The sequence below is a fragment of the Echiichthys vipera genome, assembly GCF_963691815.1.
Source record: "Echiichthys vipera genome assembly, chromosome: 21".
Classification (NCBI taxonomy): Eukaryota; Metazoa; Chordata; class Actinopteri; order Perciformes; family Trachinidae; genus Echiichthys; species Echiichthys vipera.
The window spans coordinates 17,155,051-17,172,742 of NC_139846.1; the positions used below are offsets into that span (position 1 = coordinate 17,155,051).

At 39.8% G+C, this 17,692-nt stretch overlaps 1 protein-coding gene across 1 annotated transcript in view; it reads right to left on the reverse strand.

Moving 5' to 3' along the window:
* The window catches only part of ctnnd2a (catenin (cadherin-associated protein), delta 2a), a gene marked incomplete at both ends in the record, with an annotated part of 219,090 nt that overhangs the window by 124,023 nt on the left and 77,375 nt on the right, over positions 1-17,692 (reverse strand). Inside the window, 6 exons of the mRNA XM_083935772.1 lie at positions 2,959-3,091; positions 3,904-4,021; positions 4,562-4,772; positions 5,281-5,335; positions 11,398-11,570; positions 15,907-16,011. Of these exons, the coding sequence (XP_083791898.1) occupies positions 2,959-3,091; positions 3,904-4,021; positions 4,562-4,772; positions 5,281-5,335; positions 11,398-11,570; positions 15,907-16,011 (795 nt within the window). The remainder of the gene's footprint in view (positions 1-2,958; positions 3,092-3,903; positions 4,022-4,561; positions 4,773-5,280; positions 5,336-11,397; positions 11,571-15,906; positions 16,012-17,692) is intronic.

Below are 17,692 nucleotides of genomic sequence, written 5' to 3' on the forward strand. Positions count from 1 at the left end.
CAGTGGTTTGCCTCATTATGCCTGTTCTGAGCACGGCAGAAAGGTTGAAACGAGTCCTGCTTTCAATGGCATGGTTAATTGACTGGCCTGTTTACCTCTTTTCTAAAGAAAAGGTAGACTGTCTCCTGTCACATTGCTAAGCAGCAGCAGCCAAGGAGAAAAATAGAAGGATGGGAACGGAAAGAGAGTCAGAGTAAGGGAGTGAGGAAAAAAATAGATAAGAAATGGAAATAATTTGAGAAAATGACATAAATGGGCGTTTTTGGATGCATCATCCATTGAGCTAACATTTAGAGACAAACAGAAAGAGGCAAAAGAAGCAAAAGAGACAGAGATGGTCAGAATATGCATGAAGGAGTACTAATTAGAGTAATGGACACACCCATTAACGGCATGACTCATCCTAGCTTGCTCTCTCTCTCTCTCTCTCTCTCTCTCTTCCTTCATCCCTTTCGTCTTTGAAGTCTTGGGGAGTCGGTTTTATTTCTTTATTCATTTATTTTTTTGAATCACAAGGGCCCACTCGTAGAAGTACTGACCTCTTTCTTTCAAAGGGAGAGGGAACTTTAAGAAGAGAAGATAGAATGATGCGAAAGTGAGAGAGAGAAAAACAGAGAGAGATGCCCTCCCATGATGTTTCATTTTGTAAAATATGTAAAAAGGATAACAAAATGTAAAAAACCAACTCTGGTCCCTGGATGCCACGGTCCTGTTTGCATAGTTAAAAAGAAAGCAAACTAAATACCAAGCCTACAGTTAGAAAATAAGATATTACATCATTTTTTCTTTTATATGTAACAATGTACCATGCCTACTGTAATTCTATCAGGAAAGGGTGGTACATCTGCCACGTTAATGGGATCATATACACCCAACAATTATCTGGGCTAATCAAATCAAAAATAGAACAGGACCATATAAAGTATCTTAATATCCAAGGGATCACGACTGTGCCAGAAGTCCCGATGTCAACCACTAGTCAGTGTTAACGCCAGTGAAGCTCACGCCATATCGCTAATATATTTACCGATAACTTTTAATTAATTCATTTTCTTCAGCTGGGTGTTATGCTATTGTGTCACTATGGCAATATTTATACACAATGGACTGTATCACTCAGGCCCTTCATGCAGAAAGCACAGAGAGAACATTGCTTTTTTTAGGAGATCTCGCTTTTATGCAGCTTAACTCCACTGTAGAGTAGGTGCTATAGAGCTGTAAGTACCTCTCCAAAGAGGCCACTCACTCACTCACTCACTCACTCACTCACTCACTCACTCACTCACTCACTTACTCACTCACTCACTCACTCACTCAATCAACTCCACTGTGCTTTTTGCAGGGGGTTGTTGCTCACTAAGGATAGGCAAATAACTTACAAAAAGTATATATGAATATTTCTTGGTTTCTAGGATTCTGGAAACATGGTGTTTACCAAAAAATACAATTAATTACCCAAAAGTAAATATCTCGCATTTCCAGGATTGGACGCATTGAATTGTTTTTAAATTGTTCTGATTAAATAAACCACAGCATGATAGTCCAAGCACATGCTTTCTAAAAATCATATGACCCAGGGTCTGCTATTTATAGTGACAGTCTGAGGTCTCTTTTGCATCCATTCTCATTTCTGCTTAGTCTTTTCCTTTCTTCTTCATTTGAAGTCTTCAAGAGAGATGATACCCTAGGCGTTGCTTCAAGATCACAGTTGTGCCTTCAGGGAAAAGCATGAAGGTCATGTTCTTCATCAATATAGCTCCGAGTTTAAAGGACTAATCAATTTAACTTACTCCCGAGCTTCAAAACACTGCCGACTGGTTTAATCAATATCAATCTTGTCACATATTTCATTTATGTTGCATGAAAAAAATGAAAACGCTAAATCCGGGGAAAAAAAAGTCAACATAGCATAGGATCAAATTGGGCTTTTAGCAGGGCTCTGCATGACATTAACTCACAAACATTTAAGAATAAGTGAGGTTAAATAAGTATAAGAAGAAGAAGCAATAAAAATCTACACAGATTTCCAAAATATGTTAAACCTAAAATATAATTGTGACAGGTAACAAAATACTTTTTGTGCACTTACACAAAAGACAATTATGCACAGGTCATACATTTGAGTAAAACCAAATGCAAGAAGAAGGCTAGCTCAAACTACTTTGAGTCTGAAAGGGAATTGTTATTTGAGCCTTGAGAGTTTAAAGTCATTGAACCTGTGGGCTATCTACACTATTCAATTTAAACAGCCAACCTCATATAAAATGGTGGACTATTGACCATAAACTGTTTCCACAAAACATTTTCAGTTTCACTTTGATATTCAATTTTGTAGAGTCAACAGAGAAAGCCATTAACTAGTAAGTGCAACAGAAGGAGAAAATACAAGTCTGTTGCTGCCTGTACTGAGTCCAGAGCCATTCTAATACATTAAGACACAACAGATAGATCTAATTTGATGACACAATTAGAATCTTCTCGAAGCAGGTTTCTGTGTGGTAGTCACAACAGACTGATTCATAAACAGCTCATAATTCACAAATGTAATTGCTGAACAGCTAGTGCATTCATAAAGTCCTCCGTTATAAATTGCAACCATAAAGAAGCTCTGATGCATCTCGTGAAGTATATAAAAGTGCTGCGATACAGACTAGATAGCTCTGAGAAACCCACAACAACAGAGTGATGTGCTTATTAAAAGATTGGCTAATTCAATAGACTTAAATTCTGAACTTGACAGGCCTTAGAATGGCAAGTGGATAAAGTGAAATGTACCATGGACCCCCTTTAATAGCACAAATGCTCCACTGACACAGGTTGATGGATTGACAATAGACACAAACACTAGATATTGTGATATCAGTTGGTTTAAAAGCCACAGAGTAAGGTTACTTAATTCCCTTGGTGGAGTTACACGCATGTTTGGGTTTCTGTTTACATGCATGTGTTAACGCCCACCTGCCAGACTTCCCGGCCTCTGCAGTGTAGCAGTAGCGTAGAGCTCGTGGGAGATCTTGTACTGGTCAGAAGCGTGGTGAGCTGCCAGTCGTTTAGGAGACAGTGTGGCATAGCTCCCTATGCCTGAACTCATCTGCAAAGACAAGAGTTTTTCAAATATTATACACCGGGGCAATTACTCCTTGATAGATAACAGTGTGTTGGCAGCCAAATATGCTGACATGGCTGATATGTTTCGATATGGGTTGTTCAGACAGAAAGAGTTAATACCTGTAGTTTTTCAATTTATTTTGCCAATTTACTTTTGATTCTATATCCAAATGAGAAACCTTAGTAAAATGGGCTTGTAAAGTAAAATTGGCACTATGTGTAAACCTCTCCCAAACCACTTAAGAATTAAGGATGTAATTCATGCTGACAACACCCACACAGAAAATATGTGTCATCATGGTGCAGTGTGAGATATTGCATATAAGCATCCAACAAATTTACCTAATAAACCAGGTCTTAGATAAGGTGCTATTTGAAGAAAAAATTGACTCGTATAGATTTTTGTTTGAAGATATGATTCAATCTGTAACTGCTGCTCTGGAGCTGCATTACGCTTTTTCTTTGTAATGATTAAAGATCTGACAGAGTGGACAAGAATATATTCTTCCCTCCAACACCCAGCCACTTGACATCAATCAATAGCATGAATAGACATATCATACTTAAATGGAATGGTACAAATGCCAATTTGAAATAGGAATATTGGGCATTAGCACTGTGAATAGTGTACGTTCAAATATAAAGCATATAAAAGCCACTGTCAAAGGACTTTATAAATGTATATTATCTGTAGACTAACTTGTGAATTACAAGGTCTTACAACTTAATAAATGAATACTCTGTTAACACAAAATGCATTCCCTTCTACAGCAGCAGCACTATAACATTCTGTACCTGGTGAAGGGGGGACGATGATGAGCTGGCCCCTCCCCCTGCTGCTGTAGAGTTGGGTGGGGATGCGACCCTCAGGGGAGACCCGCCCCCTCCTGCTGTTGTCACAGCAACAGTGGTGCTGGAAGACAAATGGGCAAAGTAACATAATTTGTTTAAAACATAATGACTCCAAATGAGTCATTCCATTTCACATATAAAACAATGATGTGTTTGTATGTGAATATTTTATATTCACTGCATGCCGAAAGGCACTCCAAAGGTACATGTACACTGTAAAAACATGAACTGTAAAAGAACGGTAAAACAACTGGTTACAGTAACAGTTACGATTAAAGTAAATAACCATATTCAATTACAGTATATTTAATGTAATTTAACTGATTTTGAGATAAAATGTGCTCTGTTTTTTATAGTTTATTACATAATTACGTAATTCTGTGATATAGTTATTTACTGTAATTTCACGTTAACTTTGCTACTAGTCCTTTTACAGATTTTTTGTCTTTCCATTCTATTCTATTTTAATGTAGACACTCATTGTTTATTTTTCCTTCCTCTCATACTATCTGTAATACATATGAATGAATCAGACCTATCCTACATCAGAAACACAGATACATCAAAATCAGTATTAATGTCAGTCACTGTGGCTCTTTACCTGTATGACTTGGCCAGTCGGTTAGCAGGAGACTGTTTGCTCGGAGAGGAGGAGGACGGCAGGCGCTGAGTGGTAGAGTAACCCTGCGTGTCGGAGGCTGATCCCAGGCGTTGGAGTTTACCTGGGGATCCGGATCCTGAGCCTCCCCCTCCTCCAGACAGAGGTGAACTGACACGCTGAGCGGGTAAGGTGGAACTGGAGTAGTAGATACCTAGAGAACAAGGGAAGGGAGAGAAAACTAAGTAAATGGGAGAAAAGAGAAGAATGCATGAGTGATTCTTAGAGTATTAGGGTGGGGGTCCTGAAAAGGATACCACCTAGGAGTTCTATACTTCTACCAGCGAACTTCAACGCTCACAGGGGCAACAATGGAGAAATCGTGGAGGGGAGGATTGGGAGAAAATGGTCTGCCAGATCTGAACATAAGTGCTGCTTTGTTGTTGGACCTCTGTGCTCATCATTGAATGGCCGCAACAAATACCATGTGCGGCCCGAGCGTGTGAGAAAATTATACATACTGCAGGCTCGGAATTATTAGTAGTATTATGCTTGTGACCTTTTTTTTGTTCCAATTGTCGTGCATGTCTGTCAGTGTCTCCAAATGTCATCTCTGCGTTTCCACAGCGCCTAATGCTATGTCAGATGATTATTTAATAAAACGCATGTCCATGAACAGAGACAGTAAAGAGGAAGGAAGAGACGGAGAGGTGAGTTCTTACCTGACCCTGCCCCGGTTTGTGATTGTTGCTGCTGGGCTGCACGACTGGACGTCACCTGAGGGGATGTGGGGGAACACAGAGCAAGTGAGGGAAGAAGAGCCATGACAGGGAAGAAGGGATGAAGAGAGGGTGTGATTAGCGGGGGAGGGAGGAATTGGGAGAAGGGGGAAGACAGAGTTAAGAAAAATGGGATAAAATACAATAAAGAGCAGTGGCCATCAAAACTTCTTATGCACAATGAGTACAGTCAAGCCTTTGAGGAGTCTCAAATGATCCCAGAGCAGCTAGTAATGAAATCCCCACAGGGAACAGAGGGTGATTCAAACAGACTCATAGAAGCAGGCCATTAAGTCCTAGGAGTGTGGCTGAGTGAAATCATGTCTCATAAAGCCTTGTTGCACTACCTACTCAAAGATGAGGGAAGAATTCCACAGTAGTATATTCATATCTTAATATATGTCATCCCGTAAACTTCACAAACCCTTAACATCCCGCTCTATTCCCAAATTTCTTTTTTCCTACAGTTGAATGTGTAAGCTTCACTGCGCACACTGATGTACAGTATGAGCATATTTGAAAGTGTTTTCCCACTCATCTACTGAAAGTTGAAAAGTTTCCCTGTGCTCATTGAAAATCAGATTTTTAAGGGTGTGCCTACAAGCATTTTTTGTGATGTCACAACACGTCAGGAAGTTAATCATGCCCCAGTTTTCGACTCATACGACTGAGATGTATAAGCGTGAAGCTGTCAGGTGGATACACAGAGAATGGGCTTACAGCGAAGTAGGAAAACTTTAGAAATGAACAAAACTTCTGGTAGGTAGAAGAAGTAGATACCTTTTTAAGGATTTTAATGCAGAAATTTGACTGAATTTTGTGTTAAAAAAAATGTTGTTCCAAGCTGACTATTAGTATATACATGTCTGGAGGGGATCTTTAAAATGACTGAATCCGTTTACTATTATTATCAAACAAAGCCATTTGCTGTTAAATCAACCATATTGATCATGTATGGTAGGGCAGCAGAAAGAGATGTTCACTCCTACAACCCTGTTGCAAACAGATTTGACTGCAATATGTTATTCATTCCTAACAGACAAAAAGATATGCCAATGTGTGAGGCAAAGTCAGAGCACGAGAAGTCTTGCTGCCACACATCACATGCTGGTCGATCCTAATATATTCTCCTTAGTCTCCAGAGACAGTAGGGGAGAGCATATGCCAGCGCTCCACTGAGCCTCATATAGCCTTATGTTGATTCTTAAAGCTTTAAAGGGGATTGAAATACATTATTTCTAGTCTGACATGGCTGCAGTTGTGCAAGGCCACATTATGCAAGCACAGTCACTGAGTCACCTTGGTGCACTGTCATCCCTGCATATACAGAAGGGACTCTCAGACAGGCAGAGAACAGTTTCTTAGCATTAACATTATGAATACTCACAATTTTTGAACACTGACGCATTAGGAGAGACGAACACAAACATATCTATTTTTAAATTTTCTCCATTAACAAGCTGGAATTAAATTATTTGAATAGTAATCTACATTGCTAGAGTATTTATTAGATTTATTTGTAGTTCATATGTCTGACTGTGTAACTCTATATTAAGGCAGATACACACTTAAGCATATATGTAAACACTTATAAAAACACACATCGTGACACACACAACAACACTCTGGAGTTAAGTTAGAAGGTTATCTTAGTACATAACCGTTTTCAGGTGTGAATATTTGCAGCAGTGCAGAAAGATTGGTAAAAAAAAAAGAAAGAGCAAACCTTCCCTGGATAAATATAGTAACACACACACAGGCACACCATCTCCAATTATGTTCCGAATGACAGTTTCTGCTGATATTTTCCTGCTCTGCAGTGAGCCAAAGCGTGTCTGCCGAAGACAACAGGCCTTTGGTTCCAGCACTGCTTTGTTTGTAGAGGGGTCATGGAAACTGATTTATCTCTGGTTGAGTGGATTAGCAGTCTCTTTGAAAAAATCTGACTTATGGAGGCAAACAGAGAAACAGTAACAGAGACAGGGGGACACAGATAAGGACTGAAGGAAAGACAAATATGTAAAATGAGAACCAGGTAAATATACAGTGAGATAGCTCCCACATACAAGAACCTTCCACTGTCTATTTTGCCATGGCACCGTCGACTTAGTGCTGACCATTATGAGTGTGATTGGTTTTATGAAATACAAACAACCAGAGCATTTTTTCCCAGAATATAAGGCCAATGTCCCCACAGCGATGTAGAGATTGGTCTGGCAATGCGAGCCAAAGATGCGAGCCAACAATCATTGCAACACAGGATGGAAATCCTGATGGAAGCTTAAACTTAACCTGGCACCACTACAATGAATCCACTCTCAAACAAACAACCATGGGTAGTAAATACTAGCAGAAGCATTACTAAAGTCAGTTATTCCTTCTTGTTTTGGGCACTTACTTTAACAATGTTGAGGACATCATCGGAATCATTTTAAGTGTTACTAACGTTCATATTATCGGGAATATTCTTTTTTTTTTTACTTGTATTCTTTCCATCATTCAAAGGCATGGACAGAATGTTAGCGTGGTAGACACCACATGCACGGTGGAGTTGAACGGTAAACCTAATGTAGCTTCTTAAAAATATCTCTTCAAATTTTTACTCCCAAAATGTTTTCCCTTAATAGATTTTTTTTTTAAATCAAAACGCAGAATAAACGCAGAATAAGTCCTCTTAGAAACAATCTATCAAACAACCTCATGCATTTTACTCGATGAGCCATGGAGCAAGGCCATCCAACTGCCCCAGAGACTCTCACGTTATGAGCAAAAAAACAAACCAAGCAAAACAGAAGATGGGACTTTTCGATTTCGCACATTTCTGACATCACAAACATATTTTACAGCAACAAGTTCAGCGGATCATAAACTTAAACACGTAAGTGTCATCATCGCAGTACGCAAGGTTTGGAACGCAGTAGCGCCCGACTGACTGATCTCCATGCCGTCACATTAGCTTTATTACGGATAAATATAGTGTTATTTAGATGTGTACATCTGTAGTAAGTGACCTGTCTGACCCAGGAGTCTAGACTTTCAAAATCAAAGCCTCAAACGGTAAAAGGGATCTTACGGCAGGCTTACTTTTACTTACTTACTTTACTCATTTCAATACCTTTCATTACTTACACTATATTTTGCTCCATTTATAGCTTTCTTATTATTCCAACTCTTCACACTCCTTCAGCTGCCCATGTAAATAAAATAATACAGCAGCTTCCAGCTTTTCCAGCAACGCAGTTTACTCAACTTCTTAGCAGCCAGCAATTCCACCTTAAACTGCTTCAGAAATTGCATTCTTTAGTTTAACCCTTTCCTTTAGAAATGAGAAAACCTGGTGTTACTAAGACTTATGCCATATATGTAAATGACTTCACTCATGCTGCTGTAATTAGCATTTCAGACTGCAAAAACAATCATCTGCTTAAATGTGTAGTACCAAGAGTTTCACAATAATATCCCAGGTAACTTTTCCTAGCCTTTTATATAGCTGGAACTGCATCTTACCATGGATTACTGTAATTAGTTGCAGTGTTTAAAATGTATTTGAGATGTTAATGGAAACTATGAAAAGTGTACACGAAAAAGTGTGTTATATATGTAAACAATGTCACTTGAAGTGTTTGTTTGTGTGCACATGGATAAAGAGATATTAGAGAGCAGATTAGTAAAATTATCTTTGAACACACAGAGATATCTTAATCGGGATGTGAACCATTATCCAGAACAGTGTGCACCATAAAAAATTACTATACAAGTCCCCTGTGTTAGTTTAGTAGGTTATGAAGCCAAATGAGAGATCTAAGGCTGATGAATTGCAGGTCACAAAACTGAGTTAAAAGAACTTTATTAATGGTTTATGGTACTTTATGTCTTCAATACTAGAGCTGTGCTATATTTTTTAAGATGCAAAGATGCAAAAATGGACTTTAGACTGATGAAGAGGTGAATGAATGAATGTATAAACAGATGGGTGGGTAATTTGCCAGATAAATAAATGATGAGTATAGATGAATTGTTGGCTGAGTTACCTAATAAATAGAAAGCCTGACACACTGTGTGAGGGAGAGCACTTTCTCCACCCCTATTCTATGTCATCTTGCAATCCTGCCACTTTTCTCCTCCAGTAAAACACTGGGATGTTTGAGGTGCAATGTATCCATGCATTATTAAAGCAGGGCCTCTCAGGGTTATAAATACCCCACAGAAGAGCAGCGGCATGCTAGACCTTTCGCTTTCTCTCTCACTCTCCTTAAAACAGTCACTTGCGCAAACTTTTGTACACACAGAGAGGGCATAAAAACACCCCAATGTGCATACCCATGTGCCTGCAAGCACACCAACAAAAACCTGCATGTACTGCACATGCATGCAAGCTGAACCTGCCTATCTAGCAGCACTGGCTTGCGTAGAGCTATTCATGAGCAACAAGCCTTGCTGACAACACTGGCCCCATTACACTGACAAGCCAAAAACATCAGAGAGGAGGATACACACACACACACACACACACACACACACACACAAACGCTCACATAGACAGAGATGGTGAGCAGAGAGGACAGGGAAGGGAGAAAGGGGGGAGGGAAACAGGACAGGAACACACTACCATACGAGGGAAACGGAGGACAAGAAATACCATATAATTCAGAATACAGATAGAATAAAAACTCCAGTTGCTGTATCTTTCCATCCATCTGAATGCGTGTCTATCTGTTTTTCTATCATTCGTTCTGTGCCTCCTGTATTTCTTACTTAGTATAGGGAGGAATGCGAGCTCCTTCTGAAACCAGCTCTGAAATGAGCTTTGGTGGGACGGTAGGGGGAAATGAATGAATGTGGTTACAAAGAAGGATATCACCTCCTTCTGCTTTCTCTTTCAAAAGACAGATGTGTGACATGAGCACACACACAGACACACACACACACACACACACACACACACACACACACACCACACAAACAAACAAACAAGCAAACAAACAAACAAACACACACATTATTGTAACATCACTGAAACACATACACAGATGCCTGCAAAGATATATTGAAGATATTCTCAAAGGGCTGTAATGCTTGATGAATAATTATCTGGTTTATAATTATTTACCTCAAATATTTCCTCTTACAATTGCAATTCATAACCACCGATCACAAATGGATAATTTGCCCCAGACACTGACAATACCTTCTAATGATGCACTGCTACTGTTCACTAATTTAGCTGATGTGTGGGAGTAGGTTTGAAAGTACAGCACACGTGTGTGTGTGTGTGTGCGTGTGTGTGTGTGTGTGTGTGTGTGTGTGTGTGTGTGTGTATACAGCACATGTATTAATATTGATATGTTAAGGACGTGAACAGTGGATATAATTGGCTTCTGTAGGCTGGAAAGTAATTAGATGGGTTTTCTCTCTTCATCAGCACACTGCTGTGATTAATATGTGACTATGTATCCATCTTTATTTCTCAAGTCCTTACAAACAAGACGCTTGCTGAGATTTCTCTGTGTGCATTTAATCATCTTCTCATTTGAGCATCTGATTCCCTGTCTCCTTCTGAAGGTTTTTAGGAGTTTGTCTAACCCTGACGCTCACCTCCTCCCAAATATAGACACATACTTTTCTATGAATTGTGTCAAAAGCCTGTTGTAGTGACTCAACCACTTCAGACTAGACCCAACTGTGATGGCAGACGAGGACACTGAGAATAGCATGTAGCTGGAGAAGCACTGTGCAAGATAGAAAAGGGGGGTAGAGGAAAAAGAACGATCGCTCAGTCTTTGAGGAGTAAGGAATCTGAAAATCAGCATATAGGGTATCCCTCAAAAGTTTCTCTGTTTCTCTCTTCAATAAGCAAAAGAGTGCAATGCAATTGTACTTATAAACAGTGGAGAACTCACTTGTGAGTTTCCTTCAGTCAAACTCCTCTATTGCATTTATTAAAATACAACTTTCACACTTACGTTTACACAAACGGCCAGAGTTAGAATTTCCTGTCTTTTCATCATCACCCACTTCCACACATCCTCATTACCACCTGTGTACAACAATGTTTCCTACCTGGTTGTAGCTATGCACGGCTCCTCCAACCTGCCCGCTGCGCTGTGGAGTTGCTGCGGAGATGCTGTCGCTAAGGGCGAGGGTCTGGTTGCTATGGTAGCTGGCAGAGTACTGGAGCGAAGCCTCCGGGGTGGAGTTGAGTTGCAAGGAACTCTGGGAAAGAAGAGCCGGTCCTACCGATAGAGACGGGAGCGGTGTATGTTTGGGTTGGTGGTGGGGGTTGAGTTGAGTTTGTGTGCATAAATATATAGAGAGAGAGAGAGTTAGAAGAGAGAGAGAGAGAGAGAGAGAGAGAGAGAGAGAGAGAGAGAGAGAGAGAGAGAGAGAGAGAGAGAGAGAGCGAGATTAAGAGTGAAAAAGAGAGGGAGTGTGAAGGGAGAGATTGAGAGGCAAAGAGTGAAATGGGGATGAGAGAAAGAGCAGCAATTTAGAACAGATAGTGCAGCAGTGCAGCACTCCGTGAGTTGGAGATGGCATACATAATTTATTAGCAGAGGGAAAGAGAAACAGAGGAACAGAGAGAATGGGAGAAGGAGGAGGAGGAGGAGCAGGGAGATGGAGAGGATGGGAGGAGGAGGGATAAAAAGAAGAAAGTTGTAATAGATGGAACACCTAATAACTTCATTTGTTAACACCCCAAACATGTTCTTTATTACCTTTTACCGTCAATTTGAGCTGAACCTCACTTCACCCCTTGTGTAAGATAGCAGGAAGTTCTAGTTTGGAATCAATCTCTGAATGTTGTTTTATTTTTGTTGCTGATTAGTAAGCTTCGGATGATATTGGAATATGGCTTCATCTCCCCGATTAGAAGCATCATCATCATCATCATCATCATCATCATCATAATCATCTTTACCACCTGACGCAGTCACTGCTGTGGCATTAAATAATAATCCCCTTTCTCTGATTTCCATGCTGTGCACATAAAGCTTATGTGTATTGATTGGGGATAAGAACACCCTACATCAGTTTTTGAGCTCTTCCAACTGTGCATGGAGTGATGATGTGAACCCAAGAGAACTGTTACAAACAGCTCGATGGTCAGTGGCGTTTGTGTGAGTGGTTATGTAGGTTATCTCCATGTGCGTTTATGTGCGTGGTTTGGCTTTATTGCAGGGCAGTTAGGTCTGTGACATGTTCACTTAGTGGTAAATATTTCATTATGTTGCTATATTTTGCTCTCTCTCCTCTGAATAGAAATTTTGAGTGTATAACATTATAGTCACATAGTGTACGGAACCAAAACTGGGATGTTTCTCTGTTGTATTCATACTTTCCCAATTTTTAAATTTCTAAATATCATGAATATGCTCTTATATCGTCTACAATAAGTGTCTTCCCCAGAGCTCACATGCATGTTAGTTTCCTTTTTCACCCCAAATAACAAAGACCCCTTATTATTATTATTCTCCCATATCTATTTGCTTGCTCTCTCTATCTCTCTTCACCCCCCCCCCCCCTCCAAATCCCTTTCTCCCTGTGAGCCTGTGCGCTGTGAACCAAGATCAACTCCTCTGCTTCTTGCCTGCACAAAAGACTTGTCTTTTCTCATCCCTGCTTTTATGAATTATTGAACAGCACTTTGAGTTACGCCGACTGAGTGGGAGCTCCCAAACTCATCATCACTCTGCCTTGATGTTTGTTACATTCTGTGACAAAAAAAAATGTGCGTGTCTATTTCAGTGCGTTTCTACTGGATGGTCAGATGATAGGAAAGTTGTTAGGTTGGTCGATGGAGAAATAGTTTATTGAGGAGCTTGCGTGTCGTAAGTGCACTATGTGTGTATATTGTTTGTGTGTATGATATTTAGTGAGGGTAAAATGGAAACACTGTAGCCAGTAGGGATTTACGTTTCCTTTCATGCCTCTATTGAGTCCCATGGTCTTCGTTCTCACACGGATAAACTGCACACATTTCGGCAGTTCAATCAAATTATGAGCTTCATATTCTTACTCAATCTATAAAATGTTTACTCACACCTCACATAAACACACAAGGCTTATACCTTTAATAAAAATGTTTTAAGACACACACTACACCAATGCCGCCAGAGTAGTTGCTTTGAGAAGCACAGTTAATTTGATGATATTAACTTTTCTGCAAGGTTGTGTCTCTCTGAACACTTATTTATGTGTATTTTTGTGGCTCTGCTATGAAGCCTTATTAACTACAGTATCAGCTGAAAGCCTCCCTGTTTTGTTCAACTTCTTACTGAAGGCAGGGACATGTCACTATTCTGTGTATTTACCGCTAAACTATTCGCAACACTACCTTTTGAGGGAAAAACACTCATGCACATAAAAACACACACAAATAGCTGCACTGAATATATCTGCACCCACACAATGGGGAAAAACAGCCGTGCATGGTGCACCCAAAATAAGAAAGCTCACAATGAGAGAGCCATTTGGACTCAGTCATGGAGATAAAGCAGGAGTGACAGGGATCCAGGCACTTCCTACAAACAAGTTTAGAATCAGATTATTTGACATGTTTCCCCACTGTTCTGCATATCCTGAAACATGCAACTTGTTTTTTGTTGTTTTTTTTATTATCAAAGGAGACCAGCAACAGCAATCTACAGGTAAATCTTCCAAACCAGGTTTGCTACTTCTCCCCTGTCCAGCTTTTGTGCTAACCTACGTATACAACTCGTACATCTAATGTGTATGCACTGCAGATGCATGTGCTATACAGAGCACAAAGTCACACATATTATGTAGGTGCTCACGCTGGCCAGTCCATCCTAATATTACGAGAAATGACACATAATAAATAGTATGGTACACTATGTGAGTAAACACTTCACGTAGAAATGCGCTGCGCAGCATTTTCAGTGCTAGTTCTTAAAATGCCATCCATTACAGCAATATATCAACTATCAAAAAGGTCAGCAGACAATAAGTGAAATGGGAATGCAGTGTTCCAAAACCAATGACCTGCAAAGAGAATGCCAAGCACATTTAGCAAGACCGCATACACAGGGCGCCTCTCAATCATAGTTTGAATTGATTTATCAGAATACAAGGCCCACAAGATGGAAAAAAGCGTCCTGAAAGTGGACGGTTGTTGGTACGAATTCAGAAGCAGCATGGTGTTATGAGATCTGCCTTGCTGTTATCTATTTGTCTCAACATCAAAACATGAATGAGACTTTCATCTGCACGTAAAAGAACAGTGGGTTTTTTATTTGGCCGATGCCGATCTTTGGAAATCAGTGCAGGCGATTGCCTATAAAGGAGGTCGTTATTGGCCGATTTTTTGTTTTATAACAGTTTAATAATAACAAATGATGCTGAAAAAATAATAAAAAGGGATTCGATTTCTCAGCCCTCTAAGGAACTATTTAAAAAAAAAACACCGATGATTGGGGGGATTTGGGGAAATGTTTATTGTGGCCTACGGTACATAATAGATAATAGTAGTAATAGTACAGGGCTGAAAACGTTTTAAGCATCTCCCGAAAACTGTCAAGGCAAATGGCTGTAATCTTAGTGAAAAATATCTAATAACAATTATACTAATAACAGCTTTGCTTATTCATATTACACACTCCACGTGTTCAGACAAGTGTGATAAGTGTGCACTAAACTAAGCAGATGTGCGTGCATGATACTCTGCTTATCCAGCTCATGTGTTAAAATATCAGCCCTGATTATTCAGCTGGTCGAAAAATCGGTCTACCTCTACAGTAGATCTGGACTCAGTTCTATACATTAATCAAGTACACTTTCCTTTCAGTGACAAACTACAGCTATATTCATCTTACCCAGTGAGAAGATGAATTTCTATATCTTGACTATAACTTTACTTCTAATCTATATACTTCATGTCGAATCTGGAACAAAGCGCTCCCTTGATTCAACTTGCTTACTGCAAGTAGAAATGAGAACTCAATATTAACAAAGGGAATTATTGCACTTAGGCCAGATATCAGACAGAACAATAAGAGCCCATTTCTGAATTTCCTTTCAGGAAAAGAAAAGTAATTTCAAACGATTACACACCATAATCCATCCGTATTTAAAGCAACCACGGGTGACGTTTTTGTTAGGATTGCCTGGCTATTTGTTCCCCTACAGTGACTCTTTTTAAGGAATGACTGTGCGTGACAATTAAAAAAAATACATTTATATTCCTTTTCAAGCAATAACAGGTTTGTTTACCCCTGCTGAATTTCTTCTAGAGTTGAGTAGACCATGATTTTGATCCATTGTGTGTTAACAAAGTAAACAACTAATTTCCTGTCTACGAAGGAAATCCCTCAAGAAGAAATTTGAAAAAATAAACATAAAAAATTGAAGATCAAATGAAATTCAGTGTGTATCTTTATGTTCTTGGACTAAAATTGTATTTTTTTGGAGATCGCAATTCTGCCTTTTTCTAAGTCACGTCAATAGCATTAAATGGATTGAGATAAGTAGAATCTAAATAGACAATAGTAGGTTTGCGCCACTCTTGCCCTCCCCAAACACACATACACACACACAATTTAGAACACTCACGTTCTCCACTGTCAAGTATTCCTGATTCCTGAAGGGAGCGAATGCAGGAATCCACCAACTCCAAACCGGTGGTCAACTCGTCCTCGATATCCTTTTGTCCATCCGCTGTGAAGGAGAAAATAGGATGAGGATGTAAGCAGCAGCTTAATGAGAAAACCAGGCAGAGAGGGTATGCTTGTGGTCATCACATATGCAGATTAACACTGACCGTCAAGGTCAACAGTGCCCTTGACATTCTCATATGTATTTGGGAGTTTGTGTGTGTGTGTGTGTGTGTGTGTGTGTGTGTGTGTGTGTGTGTGTGTGTGTGTGTGTGTGTGTGTGTGTGTGTGTGTGTGTGTGTGTAATAATGTATTTATCCATCTGGTATGTGAGTAGGTGCTTCAACCCATACATTACTGGGCTGCTGGTATAAATGTAAGACTCTTTGACATAAAATTTTGCTAGTGTGTCAGACCTAAGGCGGGACAGGCCCGGGACGGGCAATACATCTAATCCTGAACTAAAGATGTGTGGCAAATACTGTAGAAAATGGGTTTTATACAGTGTTAGGGTTTTAGTCAGTGCCTACTATGTGTGGCCACACAAGGCTTTTAGTTACAAAAGAGACCTGTACAGGTTCAGTTCATATGGTTACAGTATAGACGAATCAGGCGTAATACCGGAAGTGAACAAGCCACAGTTGCCGCGTTGGCGTCTCTCTCCAGTATGCGTGACATTGAATGGGAGCTGTCATTATAAGTGTACCTTTTCTACAATCTTCACAAACCTTTACCTCATGAAGATGTGTGATTATTTACCTCCGTCAATGATTAACACAGCTACTTGAAGTTTACATTGTGGTCATTGGGTTGCCCTACTTAGAGAAAATAACACAACACTGAGTTAATTTACTCGACGTGTGACGACAGCAGCCTTGATAGAGGTGTCTAACGTGAGCTAGCTAAGCAGTGTTAGTTTAGCGGACATTACTTTTTTGTCTATACAGTCCTAGGTATGTTTAACCTTATCTGTAATACCCCAGTGGATCCCAGAACACCCTGCCCTGATCAGTCAGTGCTGATAATGATGGATGGACCGGGGAGCACAGATGATAGCAAAAATGTTAGCAGTCAGGGCAATGAGCAGTCGTTAATATAGTTCAAAAAGGGCAAACAGTCAAATTTATCTTCATTATGCTAGATGCAATAAAACGGCAAAGCTGATTCTAGACATGTAACCTTTTCATCCGAAGCAGTGACCGCAAGAGGACTGAAATAACAAGTGAATGAGCTTTCAGCAAGAGAGCAATAATAGAGAACCTGGATGTATTTTACCAACTTTCTTGGTAAGGAGGATGGATTATACGTGTCCCAGCACAGTGGAGAAGGCTGCTAAAGTTTCATAAAGAAAGGCGCAAAGTTTAGCTTTGACAACTTTAAATGATCGTTTACTTGTTAAAAGCATCACTTGTGAAAATGGTGCGGATTGGGTCTGTGTCTGTCCGAGTTCGGGTTTGACATTTTTCGTATCTGAATGGGTATACGTCTGGACTTTCAAGTAATATATGGATCCTGTTGGGCTCCAGGTAGGACTTTTCTGTGTCTTTTGGGGTTCTGGCACACATTTTTGGACCTCTATTTTGCATGCATGGCTGAGCAGTATGAATTCAAAAAAATAATACATTTTATTTATGGGTGCCTTTCATGACACTCATGGTCTAATGTACAAAAAAGCAATAAACAGATAGACAGCAGTAAAAACTAAACAAAAACAGCAAGTGTATGTTTGTATAAGCATTAACAGT